The sequence below is a fragment of the Corythoichthys intestinalis genome, chromosome 13 (assembly GCF_030265065.1).
Source record: "Corythoichthys intestinalis isolate RoL2023-P3 chromosome 13, ASM3026506v1, whole genome shotgun sequence".
In the NCBI taxonomy this organism is placed as follows: Eukaryota; Metazoa; Chordata; class Actinopteri; order Syngnathiformes; family Syngnathidae; genus Corythoichthys; species Corythoichthys intestinalis.
In genome coordinates, this window is record NC_080407.1 from 51,845,694 (window position 1) to 51,864,028 (window position 18,335).

At 40.8% G+C, this 18,335-nt stretch overlaps 1 protein-coding gene across 12 annotated transcripts in view; it reads left to right on the forward strand.

Moving 5' to 3' along the window:
* The window catches only part of LOC130928167 (uncharacterized), a 40,941-nt gene extending 24,273 nt beyond the window's left edge, over window positions 1-16,668 (forward strand). For 10 of the 12 annotated variants that reach the window (XM_057854430.1, XM_057854431.1, XM_057854423.1 and 7 more), the window contains 16 exons: window positions 312-1,807; window positions 1,875-1,911; window positions 2,033-2,233; window positions 5,011-5,352; window positions 5,446-7,236; window positions 7,377-7,461; window positions 7,526-7,692; window positions 7,774-7,822; window positions 7,889-8,356; window positions 8,402-8,459; window positions 8,539-8,582; window positions 8,663-8,774; window positions 8,850-8,949; window positions 10,194-10,267; window positions 11,934-12,048; window positions 15,041-16,668. In XM_057854430.1, coding sequence (XP_057710413.1) covers window positions 312-1,807; window positions 1,875-1,911; window positions 2,033-2,233; window positions 5,011-5,352; window positions 5,446-7,236; window positions 7,377-7,461; window positions 7,526-7,692; window positions 7,774-7,822; window positions 7,889-8,356; window positions 8,402-8,459; window positions 8,539-8,582; window positions 8,663-8,774; window positions 8,850-8,949; window positions 10,194-10,267; window positions 11,934-12,048; window positions 15,041-15,131 — 5,230 coding nt within the window. In that variant the 3' untranslated portion in view covers window positions 15,132-16,668. The remainder of the gene's footprint in view (window positions 1-311; window positions 1,808-1,874; window positions 1,912-2,032; window positions 2,234-5,010; window positions 5,353-5,445; window positions 7,237-7,376; window positions 7,462-7,525; window positions 7,693-7,773; window positions 7,823-7,888; window positions 8,357-8,401; window positions 8,460-8,538; window positions 8,583-8,662; window positions 8,775-8,849; window positions 8,950-10,193; window positions 10,268-11,933; window positions 12,049-15,040) is intronic. The other 2 variants (XM_057854424.1, XM_057854425.1) reach the window with 2 other exon arrangements.
* Window positions 16,669-18,335: the final 1,667 nt, after the last annotated feature.

Sequence of the window (18,335 nt, forward strand, 5' to 3'; positions counted from 1 at the left end):
AAAGATCGGCTAAGTGCAATGCCTTGTTTGCACGAAACACCGTGAGCTAGCATGCATCATGGATTGGTTTGGGAAAATCAGGTTGCACTATTTTAACCAAATTTGCATGGATAATGTTGGGTATTGCTTTAAAACTGACAAGACTGAACAGTAAATGGAATGTTCTAGGTCAGTTTGTCACAGCAATGGCATTTTTAGATCTTTTTGTGCTTGACCTTGGATTGATTTGAACTACTGATTGCTTCTCACTGATTGATTGAGATTGCGTGGACAATATGTACTAGAATAACTGTTTTCAATTAAATTTGTAGATCCTCCAGCGAGTACTGGACTCAAAGTATCGTGGATATGCAGCCCTGTTGCCCAAGAGACTCCAGCATTCCCGGTTGTCCTTCTGCACAACAACCGAGACCGACTCGTGGCGTTGATGAGCCTAGTATGGTTTGTCTTTCAAGGACGTGTTCAAAAGTGTCTGGGATTCCAGGATTTTCATCGTTTGATAACACAGGAGATTGGGCAGTGAACAGAAATCGACTCTCAGAGCCAAGAATGGCTCGAAAGACGACGCTGATTGAGTGGTTTCACAAAGATGAGCGAGCAATGAAGACGATGGCTTCTCTCGTACCGTCCTGCCCGAAAGAGGCCCTGACTCCAGGGTTCTCCAGTCACCCAAGCCCGACAACTACATATTGTACACCAAATATTTTAAGCCTCTATACAGTTTGCTCCCGTGTTTCAAGCATACCCGGTTTTGCATCCGTTGATGGAAGTGAGAGCATTGAATGGTTGATGGGAAGTCAATCATTGTTGAAGAAGAAAGTCCAGAAAGATTCTGTGCTGCTCATGACTAATGAGCACAGAAGTAAATGGAAAAACATGATCTACACTGTCCCATCCTGTCCTAAAGCTTCAACTATAACTGGCATCCCATCCAATCCACATCCCAAAAAGGCATACTACGGCCCAAATATGGTTAACCTCATTCATTTGTCCCCTCAAGTTTCTACTATTCTTGGATTGTCATCAGTTGAAGTTAGCGAGAAAGAATGGATTATTGATCAGGTGTCGTTGATTCACAAACCACGAAAGATGGAGTTAAAGATTAACAATGTGCCAGTAGCCCTAGATGAGGCCAAAAACATGTTTGCCGCTAGACCTTCTTGTCCAGAGGAATCCAAAATCCACGGCTTTCCCTCGGCACCTCAGCGCAAAGTCGAATTCGACATGATCAGTTTAGTACCTTGCTGTCCAAAGACTTCATCTTTGAAAGGATTTGCATGTGTTCCCACAACCTCAATTGCGGAGTGGGTACGTGAAAGAAACCCCATCACGAGAACACCTCAGAAAATGATCTTAACTCTTGCTGAGGTGAAATTAATCGGGAACGGTATGACAAAAATGGTAATGTCATGCCCCAGAAAGGCAAGACACTGTGGGTTTCCTTCTGCTCAGGTTGAAAACAAACCACCTGACATTGTGAGCCTGTACTCAAGCACCCCGTGCATGTCCCTCACGCCAGGTTTCCCATCAGCAAGGATGCTTAGCTTTGAACCTTTGAGCACGCAGAAACATGACTTCTGCAAGACTCCCTTGTTTGTGTACCAGCAAAAGTACAAGATGGACACCATGACTGAAACCCTTGGCAATTTTGCGCTTGAACACGAAGAAAAAAATCACATGGTACTAATAACGCCATTGTGTCCGTATCGGACTGAAATAACCGGACTGCAAAGCATTTCGCTTCTGAATGCAACGTGGAAAGAAACGAATCGGTTACCCGCTGATGCCGGCGCTGAAGATGAATCTGGTGAGATATTTCTACTCTGCTTTTCGTGAATAGGCCTTGGATTTAAGACTGTTTACTTTTATAATAGAGGAGATCTGCAAAGGAACTACAAGTCACAGTAACGAGTAAGTGAAAGAATCTACTGCATGCGTGTTGGACTGTGATGGACTGCTCGGATCTTACAGTGTATGTAACCAAAATATGATGCTGCATGATTTGAGCACATGTTTGAATTTGGATCTTCAGCGTATCAAAAGGAGAAGCAGAAGTACCAGTCCGGATACAGAAGAAAGACCAGGGTTCAATAGAGTCTGAGGCGGTCTTAGGCTGGGAATTACTGGATGTAGAGGGAACATTGAGTGAAAAACAAATGGAATCTTTGCCATCAGAAAAGGAGGGAGAGACTCCTGGGATAGTACAAACTATAGTGGGCGTTTTCCATAAAGGGTAAGTGCCTTGAATGAAAAGCATGCGCAAACGGACTTTTGATCGGTCCTCTCCTCGTCCCGAACTAACTGATTCTGCATGATTATCCCAAGCATGTACAGTGGCATGAAAAAGTATCTGAACCTTTTGGAATTTCTCACATTTCTGCACAAAATCACCATGAAATGTGATCTTTGTCAAAATCACACAGATGAAAAAATAGTGTCTGCTTAAACTAAAACCACCCAAACATTTATAGTAGGGCTGTCAAACGATTAAAAATTTTAATCGAGTTAATTACAGCTTAAAAATTAATCGCAATTCAAACCATCTACAAAATATGCCTCGTTTTTCTGTAAATTATTGTTGGAATGGAAAGATAAGACACAAGACGGATATATACATTCAACATACTGTACATAAGTACTGTATTTGTTTATTATAACAATAAATCAACAAGATGGCATTAACATTATTAACATTCTCTTAAAGCAATCCATGGGTAGAAAGACTTGCAGTTCTTAAAAGATAAATTTCAGTACAAGTTATAGAAATTTTATATTAAAACCCCTATTAATGTTTTCGTTTTAATAAAATTTGTAAAATTTTCAATCAAAAAATAAACGAGTAGCTCGCCATTGTTGATGTCAATAATTACACCATGCTCACTCATGGTACTAACCCATAACATCAGTTGGACCCAAGCGCCAGCAGAGGGCGCCAAACAACAAAAAACAGGTAACAAGTAACAAGCGGACATTGCACTGCTGTCATTTTAATCTGAGCTGGGCATGTGTGTTAATTGCGTCAAATATTTTAACGTGATTAATTTAAAAAATTAATTACCGCCCGTTAACACGATCATTTTGACAGCCCTAATTTATAGGTTTTCATTTATTTTTTCCAAAACGCTACTTGTCCTACAATTTTTCACCAAATCAAATAATTTAGACATCAAAAATTCCGGGACAGTGAGGGGCATTAAGATTATATTTAGAATTCGGAAAAAAATTATGGGTCTCTGGAAATTTGCCAAAACTTTCTAATTCATTTCTAATGGGATGCCACGTCCACATTTTCCATTCACTTGGAATTTACATTGCATTGACGTCCATGTATGTCGAATGTATTCTATTGATGCCAATGTACTTGTACTCCATTGACGCCTATGTAAGTCGATGCCATGAACGTCCAAATTTTTTCCCATTGATTTTCAATGGCAAAAAAAAAAAAGTCCTCAAATCAACAGGAAATGATCAGATATCAATAGGACGTGTCCCCCAAACATCCCCATTCCATGATGGAAGGCGCTGCCATTGACGGCCAAGGACGTCCAAATTTCCCGTTATTTTCTAATGGCATTTACTTTGTTTAATGCCATTGACGGCCATGTTTGTCCATTCTATTGGTCCCAATGTACTTGAATTCCATTGTCGCCTATGTAAGTCGATGCCATTGACGGCTATGGACGTCCAAAATTTTTCCCATTCATTTTCAATGGCCCAAAAAAAAACTGTCCTCAAATCAGGCCCATTCCTATCTACAAGACTGCTGTGGTTCAGCCAGATTCTTGGGATGTCTGGCATGAATTGCTGTCTTAAGGTCATGCCACAGCATCTTAAAGGGGTTCAAGTCTGGACTTTGACTTAGCGACTCCAGAACATGTATTTTGTTTGTTGGAAACCATTCTGAAGTTGATTTACTTATGTGTTTTGGATCATTTTCTTGTTGCAGCATTTATCCTCTTTTTAGCTTCAACTATCTGACAGACTGCCTCAGGTTTTCCAGCAAAACATTTGAATTCATTTTTTCATTAATGATTGCGAGTTGTCCAGGCCCTGATGAAGCAAAACAGCACCAAATCATGATGCTCCCTCCCCCATGTTTCAATGTGGCGATGAGGTGTTGATGTTGGTGAGCTGTTCCATTTTTCCTCCACACATGTCGTTGTGTGCTACTCCCAAACAATTCAACTTTGGTTTCATTAGTCCACAAACTGCTAAAACGTCTGTGGAGTGTCCCAAGTTGCGAACATTAAACGAGCAACAATGTTTTTTTTTTTAGACAGCAGTGGCTTCCTCTGTGGAGTCCTCCCATGAACACCATTCTTGGTCATAGTTTTACAAATAGTTGATGTGTGCACAGAGATATTGGACTGTGCCAGTGACTTCTGTAAGACTTTAGCAGACACTGTAGGGTTCTTTTTTACCTCTCTGAGTATTCTGCTCTGAACTCTCGGCGTCACTCCTTGGGAGAGAAGCAATACTGCCAAATTCTCCATCTGTAGACAACTTCTGACTGTTGAATGATGAACATCCAGACTTTTAGAGATGGTTTTGTATCCTTTCCCAGCTTTGTACAAATCAACAATGCTCGATCGCAGGTCTTCAGACAGCTCTTTTGACTGAGCCTTGATGCACATCAGACAATGCTTCTCATCAAGACATTTTTTTACCAGGTGTGTGTTTTATACTGGGCAGGGCAGCTTTAAACCACTCATCAGTGATTGGGCACACACCTGACTTAAATGGTTTAGTAAAAATTGGTTTCAGTTGCTCTTTAAGTCTCCTTAGGCAGAGGATTCACTTACTTATTCCCCCCCCCCCCCCCTCTGTCATTGTTTGCGTGCTATCCTCATTAAAATATGAAAACCCTGTGTGATTTTGACAAAGATCAGATCACATTTGATGGTGATTTTATGCAGAAATGTGAGAAATTCCAAAAGGTTCAGGTACTTTTTTTCACACCACTGTATTAGATATGTGCTCTCGCTGATTGAAATTGCACATTTTTCACAGTTATGAAACAGTAGCATCCATTTTGGGGCCGTCCAATTCAGTGGCGTCTGAAAACGAGCTCCAACTAAACCTGGCGCTGGAAGGTTTACCAAATTGGGAGGAGCCTCCGCCGCTCCCTTTGGACAGCGACGATGGGTTTTTAGTTTGTGCGAGCATGAAAAAATGGCCACCGCTGACTGCTGCAGACATTACTGAGATGTCAGTGGAGGTTGGTCATGAGGAACGAGAAGCTTTGCCTGAGAAGGATACTGCAGTTGGATCACAGTGTGTTGACAGTTTGTCAGTCGGGCACCAGAATGGCAAACAAAATGAGGTTGAACCCTCTTTCAAATTGGATCCTAGGTGAGTTTGTCAGAATGTGTGTAATTGTGTCAGTTTCCTTGCAGGGAAATGCAACAGACTCCAAAATTCTGAAACTTCTTTCTTGTCCTTAAGCCTGCAACAAGCAAGTACTGATGCAACCCCCGCGGATCCTGAACCGGTGATAGATAATAAATCAAAACCAGAGATACCCATGGACAAAATCGCAGATAATCTGTACCTTCAGAGAGTTGAACCACAGGCACAGATAACAATCCATGAACTAGAGCAAAATACCATGTCACAACAGCCAGACCATGACCTAAATTTGGAAGGTCTGTCAATGCTTCCTGATGTTGATCCAAGCCAGTCTTGTGAGATGATTGCCAAGGAACTCATCATGGACCTCTCCTCTTGTAGCAGCAGAGATGGAAGTGATTACTCGCCGCATACAACTGTTGCTCAAGAAAATCGGGATAATGTTTGTCCTGATGCGGAAACAAAAGATGATGTCATTACTGAAAAACCTTTCAGTGCTGATGCAGCCCACATGGATCCTGAACTGGTGATGGTTACTAAATCAAAACCAGAGATCTCTATGGACAAAATCGTAGATAATCCATGTCTTCAGAGAGTTGAACCACAGGCACAGATAACAATCCATGAACTAGAACAAACGACCATGTCACAACAGCCAGACCTTGACCTAAATTTGGAAGGCCTGTCAGTGCTTCCGGATTTTGATCCAAGCCAGTCTTGTGAGATGATTGCCAAGGAACCCATCATGGACCTGTCCTCTTGTAGCAGCAGAGATGGAAGTGATTACTTGCCACATACAACTGTTGCTCTAGAAAAACAGGATGTTTGTCCTGATGCAGAGTCAAAAGATAGTGTCATTACTGAAAACCCAACTGTCCGACTATGTTCTTCCGAGTTTGATTTGGAACCAGACACAAAATCTGTCCCAGATGACACTACACCAGATCTAGGTCCACCCTCAGAAACAGACCATGACCTAAATTTGGAAGGACTGTCAGTGCTTCCTGATGTTGATCCAAGCCAGTCTTGTGAGATGATTGCCATGCAACCCATCATGGACCTGTCCTCTTGTAGCAGCAGAGATGGAAGTGATTACTCGCCACATACAACTGTTGCTCTAGAAAAACAGGATGTTTGTCCTGATGCGGAATCAAAAGATAGTGTCATTACTGAAAAACCAACTGTCCGACAAAGTTCTTCCGAGTTTGATTTGGAACCAGACACAAAATCTGTCCCAGATGACACTACACCAGATCTAGGTCCACCCTCAGAAACAAAGGAACATGAAAGCATGACATTCAAGAGAGGTGCTGAAGAGCAACATTCCCCTTTGTCAATTATCAAAATGATCGGTCTGAAAAAGAGAGTTCCTTTGAGAAATCCTCCCATCCCGAAGCCTCGTGCGAAAAATCGTGCTAGTGGCTCTTTCTCAGATGACATCATGGGAGAGGAACGTCAGTCTGACCTTCTTCTGCGCGATGAGGACGGGTTGTCAAAACAGGAAGTTTTGGCCGTCCCTTTGAGAAAACGCAAGCAAGACGATGACTGTACAACACAACCGTCAACCATTCCTGTCCCAAAACCAAGAGGAAAGAAGCGTCTTAGCAGTTCATTCCCAGATGATGTAACAGTTTCTTGCTCACCACAAACTTCCCCGTCAGAAACCGTAAACTTGCCAGTTCCGTTGCCTCGAGTTAGAAAGCACCACGACACGCCGCCTGTTGACATTTTGTGTCCTACAAAGAACGAATCAGGGGAGGGATCATCGTTACTGGGTTCAAATGGAATGTCTGAAGATGCACCTGTCCTGGGAACAAAGTCTGTTGAAGGGTCGGACTGCAGATACTTCTTGGAAACTGTTGCTGCTGGTTGTTTAGAGGAAGACGGGTAAGAAGAATGATGCAAAATAAAGGTTTTGTGTATACGAGTGGTGTTGTATATGTGATTTTATTCGATTCATGGTTTGAGAATATCAACAAAAACATTTTGAATATTAACCACATTATTGTATTTAACTTTTTATATAGGAGCAGTTCACACGGGGACAAAGGTAAGGCCCAAGTGGCTGGTTCGACCCCAATGAATCCTGAAGATGGGGTGGCATCTCATGAAGTAGGTTCACACCCAAATTTCTAAGCCCGAGATTAATTTCTAATACAAATTCTTCGCGTTGTAGAATCTTTCAGGAAGCCAGGACCTGGTGACGTCCAGTCAGTCGCTGCTAGAGTGGTGCAAGGAGGTCACTGAGGGATACAAGGGACTGAAAATAACCAACTTCAGTACCTCCTGGAGGAATGGCCTGGCTTTTTGCGCTATTTTGCATCATTTCCACCCAGAAATGATGTAAGCACTGACAAAAAACCCTTAAAGGCACATGAATTAATTAGTTGCCTCTGCAATTATGTGTTTTTGTCATGTTTTCAGTCATTATGAATTGTTGGACCCCTATGACATCAAGCACAACAACAAGAAGGTGATTAACATTCCGGGATTTGCACTTGAGCACTTCCATTGACTATGATTTTTCCACATTTGGCAGGCCTTCGATGGTTTCGCTTCGCTCGGTATTTCCAGGCTGATGGAGCCTTCGGACATGGTCATGCTCGCTGTGCCCGATCGTCTAATTGTCCTGACGTACCTCAGCCAGATTCGCACTCATTTTATGGGCCAGGAGTTGAGCGTTCTTCACATCGAGAAAGATGCTAGCGAGTCAAGCTACGCCGTAACGGCAGATCGCGAGATGGAGGAAGACCCTGAAGCTACCGTTCGCTACTGCACCCAGAGACTTCAAGAGGAGGGCATCAGTCTGGAGGCAAACGGAGAAAGCGACACGGTCATCGCTCCACCGGCGCCAGCGAGCAAAGCCGGCGCTCAGGCACCCGTCGCGCCACCGAGGACTCGCTACATGTCCAAGTGTGGTTTCTCACATCTTAAAGACGCTGATCTCGTGAAGAAGCATAGATCTCAGAGGATTAGTGCGTCGGAGGAGGATGGAGACACCTCAGTGGTAGGACACTCATGAGGATTCTCTTTGATTAAACTTTTTGAAAAGTGCTTCTCATCTTTACAGGTTGCTTCGGAACGAGAGGATGGCGGAAATGTCCTTACCGGTCCGCCTATTTACTTCTTATTCTCTATAATTGATCTGTTCTTTGTAAAAAATAAGCTTATTTGTGTTTTGCTTTGCAGAGACAACAGGGACTCTGCCTGAGGCGGGAAGTCGAGAGAGCCAGGTTAGTCTTACCCAGAGTTGTAAACTTCCACATACATCAATAGCTTCTCAATACAACCTAGAATTATGTGTGCCAATCAGGACCCCAGCCAGTATGTAATCAGTCAAATGGAAGCCCTAGAAGCAGAACAGAACCACATCGACACCAGAGCTGCGGTAGTGGAGAGGATACTCCGACAACTCATGGAAACAAGTACTTGCCACGTCTTTTTTGAAAGGATTCTTGTCTTAACGTGATGTGACGATTTGCTTGGTGTTCCCCTCACAGGTAGTGACAAGGTGGAAGAAGAAAGGTTGATTCAGGAATGGTTTACGCTAGTAAACAAGAAAAATGCATTAATTCGAAGACAGGATCACCTGCAGCTTTTGTAAGTTATTTCGAGATGTCGTTAGAAATGTTCATAGGATTGTTATTAGCATCAGAGCTATGATTAGGCTATTCATGGACCATTTTACAACTTTTACATTGCGGTACATTGTTGTTTTTGTCAACAATGGTGAAAACATTTGTTGATTGAGTTAAAAGGGCTGCTTAGTTTTTGTTATTGTTGGTTATTGTTGGTTTGCCTTCATTTGTTCTGCGTGTTCTTGTCTTTTGTGATGTTGCTAATGAAGAAAATCAATCAAAAACGGAAAAAAAAGGGCTACTTAAAGGGATCCACGGACAGAAAGACTTGTAGTTCTTAAAAGATAAACGTTAGTATGAGTTAAAAAAAAAAAGATATTGAAACCTGATTTTTTTTTCGGTTTTATACACTTTGTAAAATTACTGTAATTTTTGCACTATAAGGCGCACCTGACTATGAGCTGCCACACAGAGAACAATTGTGGCTTATTAGAGCCTACAAGCAGAGGCGTCGCATCCCATTAGGCAAACCAGGTAATTGCCTGGGGCCCCCAGAGGGCCAACAGATTTAGCACACGGAGCTTTACTGCACTGTCGCAGCGACAAGTGGAGGGAGTGTTTCAAAACCATGGAATCATTTGGCAGATTATCTAACGATTCTGTTATCAATCCCAATCAGCACTAACCATGTCACGTAGATTATACGTGTTTAAGAAAGTCCAATCAGCCACAAGATTGTTTAAAGAGTGACTCACCAAGTACTCTCTGGCAAGTCTTTGCCGAGTTGTTTTACGTTGATTTTCACAGGGCACCTCATTATTCACATGACAACTTAAAGAAATGGTGATTTTTCCGAAAAAGTCTATTCATGGGTCTATCGTATTCCTTGTCAAATACTGTATAAGAAAAATATAACTTATATGCATCTAAAATAATCCCAAACAATTTTTTAGCAATTTTAATACTCCTTTTAGCAAGGTTCCTTGGGTATGCATACGTTCCCATAGCAACCAGTTCTGTTATTGTCGAGGCGTTATTAGACTTTTATTACATATGCCATTGCTCCAAGTCCAACTGTCCCCCTTACTTGCACACGCTCGAAGGGCCCCATGTTGCTTGTTGCCTGGGGCCCCCGGGGACCCTTGCTACGCCTCTGTCTATAAGTCTTTAAGTCTGAGATTCCCTTTAAAACAACACTGATTTGGTACATGTTAGCGACGAACACAGTAAATGTCAGCTAATGTGTAAATGTGCTGTGATAAACAGGCTTGAGGAACACGATTTGGAAAGAAGGTTTGATCTTCTAACCAAAGAGCTGCGGGACATCCTAGCTCTGGAAGGTTAGCTCACCACTCCCCCCTCACCCAAAAAATCTTTTGCTGCAGTGGTATGAAAAAGTATCTGATCCTTTTGGAACTGCTCACATTTCTGCATAAAATGTGATCTGATCTTTGTCAAAATCTCACAGATGTAAAAACAGTGTCTGCTTTAACTAAAAACCGCCCAAACATTTATATGTTTTCATATTTTAATGAGGATAGCATACAAACAATGACAGAAGGGGGAAAAATAAGTAAGAGAACCATCTGCCTAAGTAGACCTAAAGAGCAATTGAAACCAATTCTTACCAAACAATTTAAGTCAGGAGTGTGCCCAATCACTAATGAGTGGTTTAAACCTTAAAGCTACCCTGTCCACTATAAAACACACACCTGGTCAGAATTGTCTTGATGAGAAGTATTGTCTGATGTGCATCATGGCTCGGTCAAAGAGCTGTCTGAAGACCTGCAATCAAGGATTATTGATTTGTATAAATCATGGAAAGGATACAAAACCATCTTTAAAAGTCTGGATGTTCATCAATTGACAGAGAAGATGTCTACAAATGGAGAGAGTTTGGCACTGTTGCTTGTCTCCCAAGAAGTGGCCGTCCACCAATGATGACTCCAAGACTTCAGCGCAGAATACTCAGAGAGGTGAAAAAGAATCCTAGAGTGTCTGCTAAAGACTTACAGAAATCACTGGCACAGTCCAATATCTCTGTGCACACATCAACTACAAGGAAATGTAAAACTATGGCCAAGAAAGGTGTTCATGGGAAGACTCCACAGAGGAAGCCACTGCTGCCTAAAAATAATTGTTGCTCGTTTAATGTTTGCAAAAAGGCACTTGGACACTCCACAGAAGTTTTGGCAAAATATTTTGTGGACTGATGAAACCAAAGTTGAATTGTTTGGGAGTAACACACTACGTCATGTGTGGAGGAAAAATGGAACAGCTCACCAACATCAACACCACCGTGAAGCATGGGGGAGGGAACATCATGATTTGGGGCTGTTATGCTACCTCAGGACCTGGACAACTTGCAATCATTAATGGAAGAATTAATTCAAAAGTTTTGCTGGAAAACCTGAGGCCGTCTGTCAGACAGTTGAAGCTAAAAAGAGGATGGATGCTGCAACAATGATCCAAAAACACAGGAGTAAATCAACTACAGAATGGTTTCAGAAGAACAAAATACACGTTCTCGAGTGGCCAAGTCAAAGTCCAGACTTGAACCCCATTGAGATGTTGTGGCATGACCTAAAGACAGCGAATCATGCCAGAAATCCCAGGAATCTGACTGAACTGCAGCAGTTTTGTAGAAAGGAATGGGTCCAGATTGATATGCCAGACTGATCTGCAGCTACAGGAAGCGTCTGGTTGAAGTTATTGCCAAAGGGGGGGGCCACAAAATATTAAATGTGATGGTTCACTAACTTATTTTTCCGCCTTCTGTCATTGTTTCCATACTATCCTCAGTAAAATATGAAAACCTATAAATGTTGGGGTGGTTTTAGTGAAAGCAGTTTTTTTCATCTGTGTGATTTTGACAAAGATCAGCTCGCATTTGATGGTGATTTTATGCAGAAATGTGAGAAGTTCAGATACTTTTTCATACCACTGTATATTATATCTATTGTTGAGCTGCTAACAGTTTGTCGTTTTCCATCTCGTCAACCTCAGAATGGCAGAAAACGCTAGCGCACAAGCAAAGGGAGCAGCTTCTGCTTCAGGAGCTAGTGGCGCTAGTCAACCTAAGGGATGAGCTCGTCCACAACATGGACGCCAAGGAGCGTGGGTAAGATCACTAAAGCTGCGACGACAAGGGCGTAGGTTTTGTCTCAATGTTGGTAGGGACGATATCACAGCATAACCTCCATGTACAGTGGGGCAAATAAGTATTTAGTCAACCACTAATTGTGCAAGTTCTCCCATTGGAAAATATTAGAGAGGCCTGTAATTGTCAACAAGGGTAAACCTCAATCATGAGAGACAGAATGTGGAAAAAAAACAAAATCACATTGTTTGATTTTTAAAGAATTTATTTGCAAATCATGGTGGAAAATAAGTATTTGGTCAATACCAAAAGTTCATCTCAATACTTTATGTTCCCTTTGTTGGCAATAACGGAGGCCAAACGTTTTCTGTAACTCTTCACAAGCTTTTCATACACTGTTGCTGATATTTTGGCCCATTCCTCCATGCGGATCTCCTCTAGAGCAGTGATGTTTTGGGGCTGTCGTTGGGCAACACGGACTTTCAACTCCCTCCACAGATTTTCTACGGGGTTGAGATCTGGAGACTGGCTAGGTCACTCCAGGACCTTGAAATGCTTCTGACGAAGCCACTCCTCTGGCTGTGTGTTTGGGATCATTGACATGCTGAAAGACCTAGCCGCGTCTCATCTTCAATGCCCTTGCTGATGGAAGGAGATTTTCACTCAAAATATCTCCATACATGGCCCCATTCATTCTTTCCTTTACACGTATAAGTCGTCCTGGTCCCTTTGCAGAAAAATCAGCCCCAAAGCATGAGGTTTCCACCCCCATGCTTCAAAGTGGTTATGGTGTTCTTCGGATTCAATTCTGTATTCTTTCTCCTCCAAACACGAGAACCTGTGTTTCTACCAAAAAGTTCTATTTTGGTTTCATCTGACCATAACACATTCTCACAGTCCTCTTCTGGATCATCCAAAGGCTCTCTAGCAAACCACAGACAGGCCTGGACGTGTACTGGCTTCTGCAGTGCAGGATTTGGGTCCCTGGCGGATAGTAGCCTTTGTTACTGTGGTCCCAGCTCTCTGTAGGTCATTCACTAGGTCCCCCTGTGTGGTTCTGGGATTTCTGCTCACCTTTCTTATCATTTTGACGCCACGGGATGAGCTCTTGCATGGAGCCCCAGATCGAGAGAGATTATCAGTGGTCTTGTATGTCTTCCATTTTCTAATAATTAGGGTTGTTCCAATCATGTCTTTTTGCTCCCGATCCGATCCCGATCGTTTTAGTTTGAGTATCTGCCGATCCCGATATTTCCCAATCCGATTGCTTTTTTTTGTTTGTTTTTTTTTTGCTCCCGATTCAATTCCAAACATTCCCGATAATTTTTCCCGATCATATACATTTTGCCAATGCATTAAGAAAATACATTCAACATACAGTACATAAGTACTGTATTTGTTTATTATGACAATAAATCCTCAAGATGGCATTTACATGATGGACATTCTTTCTGTGAGAGGGATCCACGGATAGAAAGACTTGTAATTATTAAAGGATAAATGTGACTTTGTATATTGTGACTAAATATTGTCATCTAGTGTATTTGTTGAGCTTTCAGTAAATGATACTGTAGCCATTTAACTTTTCTGCCCAAATGCATGATGGGAAGTGCAACCATGACTGTGCGTAGTGGCACCAATTGATATATGTTCTCTGCGTTGGGAAGTAACTTAGGGTATTAAGGAAAAGATCAACCACTACCACTCTTCCCCACATTGCTTCCTACGATATTTTTAATTGTTGAGAGAGGGATTTTAAGGCTTTAGCCAATTAAAAAGAGGCTCCAAAGACTGCCCTGTTAGCTCAGTATATAGGAAAGACGGCGCCGTTATAGATTGAACGCGACAATGCGTAAGGGGGTCGTGCAGCACATGCGTTAATTGCATTAAATATTTCAACATGATTAATTTTTAAAAAATTAATTACCACCGTTTACGCGATAAATTTGATAGCCCTACTTTAAGCCAAAACTAAAGACTCTGGATGAATGTATGAATTTTGTCCGTAACGTAAAATACAATTAGAAAACGATTTAATAAAAAAATAAATAAATATATATATATATATATATATATATATATATATATATATATACTGGACTGTCTCAGAAAATTAGAATACACAATATTCTAATTTTCTGAGACAGTCCTGTATATTTTCTATGTAAAGGACGTCAGCCAAGGTTGGCCCCCCACATTTTTACCACGCCAAATCTGGTCCCCTTTGCAAAAAGTTTGGACACCCCTGCTTTAAATGGTGGATTAATGTACAGGACTGTCTCAGAAAATTAGAATATTGTGTATTCTAATTTTCTGAGACAGTCCAGTATATTAAAAAAAGGCATGTCTGATATTTTTTTGCCGATTCCGATAATTTGAAAATGACGTGATCGGACCCGATCGATCGGGATGACATCTTTACTAATAATTGCTCCCACAGTTGATTTCTTTACACCAAGTGTTTTACCTATTGCAGATTCAGTCTTCCCAGCCTGGTGCAGGTCTACAATTTTGTCTCTGGTGTCCTTCGACAGCTCTTTGGTCTTGGCCATAGTGGAGTTTGGAGTGTGACTGACTGAGGTTGTGGACATGTGTCTTTTATACCGATAATGAGTTAATACAGGTAACGAGTGGAGCCTCGTTAGAACTCCACTCTAATTTGAAAATAAATTCTTTAAAAATCAAACAATGTGATTTTTTTTTTTTTTTTTTCCGCATTCTGTCTCTCATGGTTGAGGTATACCCATGTTGACAATTACAGGCCTCTCTTATCTTTTCAAGGAGGAGAACTTGCACAATTGCTGGTTGACTAAATACTTATTTGCCTCACTGTACACTTTTTCCTGTGGACGGGACATGAATAAGACTAATCGATTTCGTGAACTGAAGTCATTATAACATGCAAATAATGTGGTTTAAAAGTTGGTGGGGACAATTTGAGCATCCTGAAAAGTTGCTAGTGTTCTGTCCTTACCGTCCCTATGCAAACCTACGCCCTCGTTTCCGTCTACAGTGCTCTGGAGGAGGACGAGCGCCTGGAACGAGGTCTGGAGCAGCGCCGGAGGAAGTACTCCAAGCAGCAGAAGAAATGTCTCATGCAGTGACCGTCACCAATTCGGGAGAGGAGGTGTGTCCCCGCCACGTCGTTACCAAAAAACTGATTTGTTTAGTATTTCGAGTCTTGTTCAAGTCAGTTATAGTCACACGGCAACTCCAGTTTACAGGTTCCTATTTGGAGCAGTGTTACTATTTTGTTACGTTTTCATTACGTGTATGGTAAGGTTGCCGTCTCTAGGTGTCGCTGAAAGCCACGTTGGAAATGTGCCTTGACTCCTAAAAGTAGAGTACGTATTGTCATTTTTAAGCTATTTGCGCTGATGTGTTTTCAATGTTATGCACTGATAGAATTTATCACCAAAATTAGTTTATTTTTGTGTGGTTTGTCATAGACCAGCTTGATTTCTGTGCCTTTTAACTGGTGTTTGTTACTCGGGGGGGATAGTTTTTTTTGTTTGTTTTGACGAAATGTTTTCATCTTTAATTTATAGAAGGTTTTACTATTTATTTTGTGTGCGCGTGTGCTGCAGCTGTCATGTTTCGTCTTGAAAACCAAAAATTTGCATCTGTTTTGCGGCTCTTGAAATCTAAATTACAACTCTGTAATGAGTTTTATTACTAGTAGATGTCCAATCCGTTGAAAGCGGTTGGCAGCGAATGAACGGATGTTTTATATCCATTATATACGTACATGTATACATTCTATAACTGTCAATGGCAACCAATTGGTTAAGAATTTACATAGGAACTGTTGTTTTCCTCTTTTAAGCTAATAGGAGCTGAATAAAGCATGCAAGTCAGGATTCATACAAGATTTGGTGAATTAATATGAAAGTAGGATCGGACCAGTTGGGTTGTAGCTGGTTTTGCTCACTAAAAAAAGCCAACTGTGTGACTTTTAGGAAACTGAACTGTTTGATTTTATGTTACGTTTGCACATTTGTCAAGTTTGCAAAGCCCTAAATGTGTTGCTGCAATAAAAAAAAAAAAAGTTGTGTTGTAAAGATGGAGTCTGTGTTGTGGGTTTATTTTGTGTACCGATTTCTGCATGAAAGGGTTAAAGTGCGTACGGTCCCAGGCTTTTGGTCAGACCAAGATTGAGCTTTTTGGCAACAAACACTCTTAAGTGGGTCTGGCGTGCCACGAAAGATGCGCATGCTGAAAAGCACCTCATACCCACTGTGAAGTATGGGGGTGGGTCAGTGTTGCTGTGGGGCCGTTTCGCTTCCAAAGACCCTGGGAACCTTGTTAGGGTGCATGGCATCATGGATGCTTTGAAATACTTGGACATTTTAAATCAAAATCTGTTGCCCGAAAGCTGAAGATGGGTCGTCACTGGGTTTTTCAGCAAGACAATGACCCTAAACAAATGGCCAAATCTACACAGAAATGGTTCACCAGACACAAAATCAAGCTCCTCCCATGGCCATCTCAGTCTCCAGACCTTGTTTTGTTGGCAAAAGGGGGTTGTACAAAGTATTAACACCAGTGGTGCTAATAATTGTGACACACATTATTTGATGTCAAATTATTATTTCTTTATGTGGGATTTTTTCCCCACTGAATAAATGCACTTGTATTGAAGGTTGGATTTTTCTCTTTTTTTCCATTAAGGTCCCATATTATTTGAATAAAAAAAAAAAATTAGAAGCTAAAAAACACATATTAACCAGGGGTGCCAATAATTATGGAGGGCACTGTATATAATATATATTATGTAAATACTGTAATAACATAATATAAAATTACAATGCATCCATAAAACATACTAGTGCTGCAACGATTAATCGATTAACTCGAGTATTCGATTAGAAAAAAAATATTCAAATTGTATTGCTTCGAGTATTTGTTTAATTAAAGTGGCGTTGTAATGGTTTATTTTGAAAGTGCTTGCATTTAGTTTGATCAGGGTGGATACACTGCCCTCTGGTCAATCATTTCACATGGCTGAATCCAACTGCTCCCTGTTATGACCAACATAAGCAAAGTTTTTGTTCGAGCTAATGTTTTCTAATGCATTCGTAATTTTGTTTATAGACATATTTAGCCGTTTTTTGTGGGAATATGTGTTTGAACCATTTGTTAAGAGCATTGTAAAGAAAAAAAAGAGAAACGTTAGCATTTAAGCTAGCGGACTTTTGCTAAGTAAGTTAGCCAATTGTTCTTTTTTTGTACATAGATCCTTTTTTTTTATACCGTTTGAGGCTCCGCTCAGGTATTTTAATTTTTCATGTTCCTTATCCGATTACTCGATTATTCGGACTAACTAGTTAATCGATTAATCGACTACTAAAATTATTGATTGCTGCAGCCCTATAATATATATATATATTATATAATATATCCATTAGGGTTGTTCCGATCATGTTTTTTTGCTCCCAATCCGATCCCGATCGTTTTAGTTTGAGTATCTGCCGATCACGATATTTCCCAATCGGATAGCTTTTTTTTGCTCCCGATTCAACTCCAATCGTTCCCGATAATTTTTCCTGATCATATACATTTTGGCAGTGCATTAAGAAAAAAATGAATAAAACTCGGACGAATATACATTCAACATACAGTACATAAGTACTGTATTTGTTTATTATGACAATAAATCCTCAAGATGGCATTTACATTATTAACATTCTTTCTGTGAGAGGGATCCACGGATAGAAAGACTTGTGACTTTGTATATTGTGACTAAATATTGCCATCTAGTGTATTTGTTGAGCTTTCAGTAAATGATACTGTAGCCATGCCCAAATGCATGATAGGAAGTGGAACCATGACTGTGAGTAGTGCTACCAATTGATATATCTTCTCTGCGTTGGGAAATAACATAAGGTGTTAAGAAAAAGATCAATTGCGACCTTGCTTCCCCACATTGCTTCCCATGATGTTTCTAATGATAGGGAGAGGGATTGTAAGGAATTAGCCAATTAAAAAAAGGCTCCAAAGGCTGCCAAAATTCATTCTACTCCTTTTACGCTGCCTTTTATCTCTCTATATAGGTAACACGGCGCCATTACAGATTGAGTGCGACAATGTGTGGATGGGTCGTGCAGCGCATGCATTAATTGCGTTAAATATTTTAAAGTGATACATTTTTAAAAAAATTAATTACCGCCGTTATCGGGATAAATTTGATAACCCTACCTTAAGCCTAAACTAAAGACTCTGGATGAGTGTAACATATTATGTTTGTAACGTTAAATACAATTAGAAAACGATTTAATAAAAATATATATATATCATAAAAAAAGGCA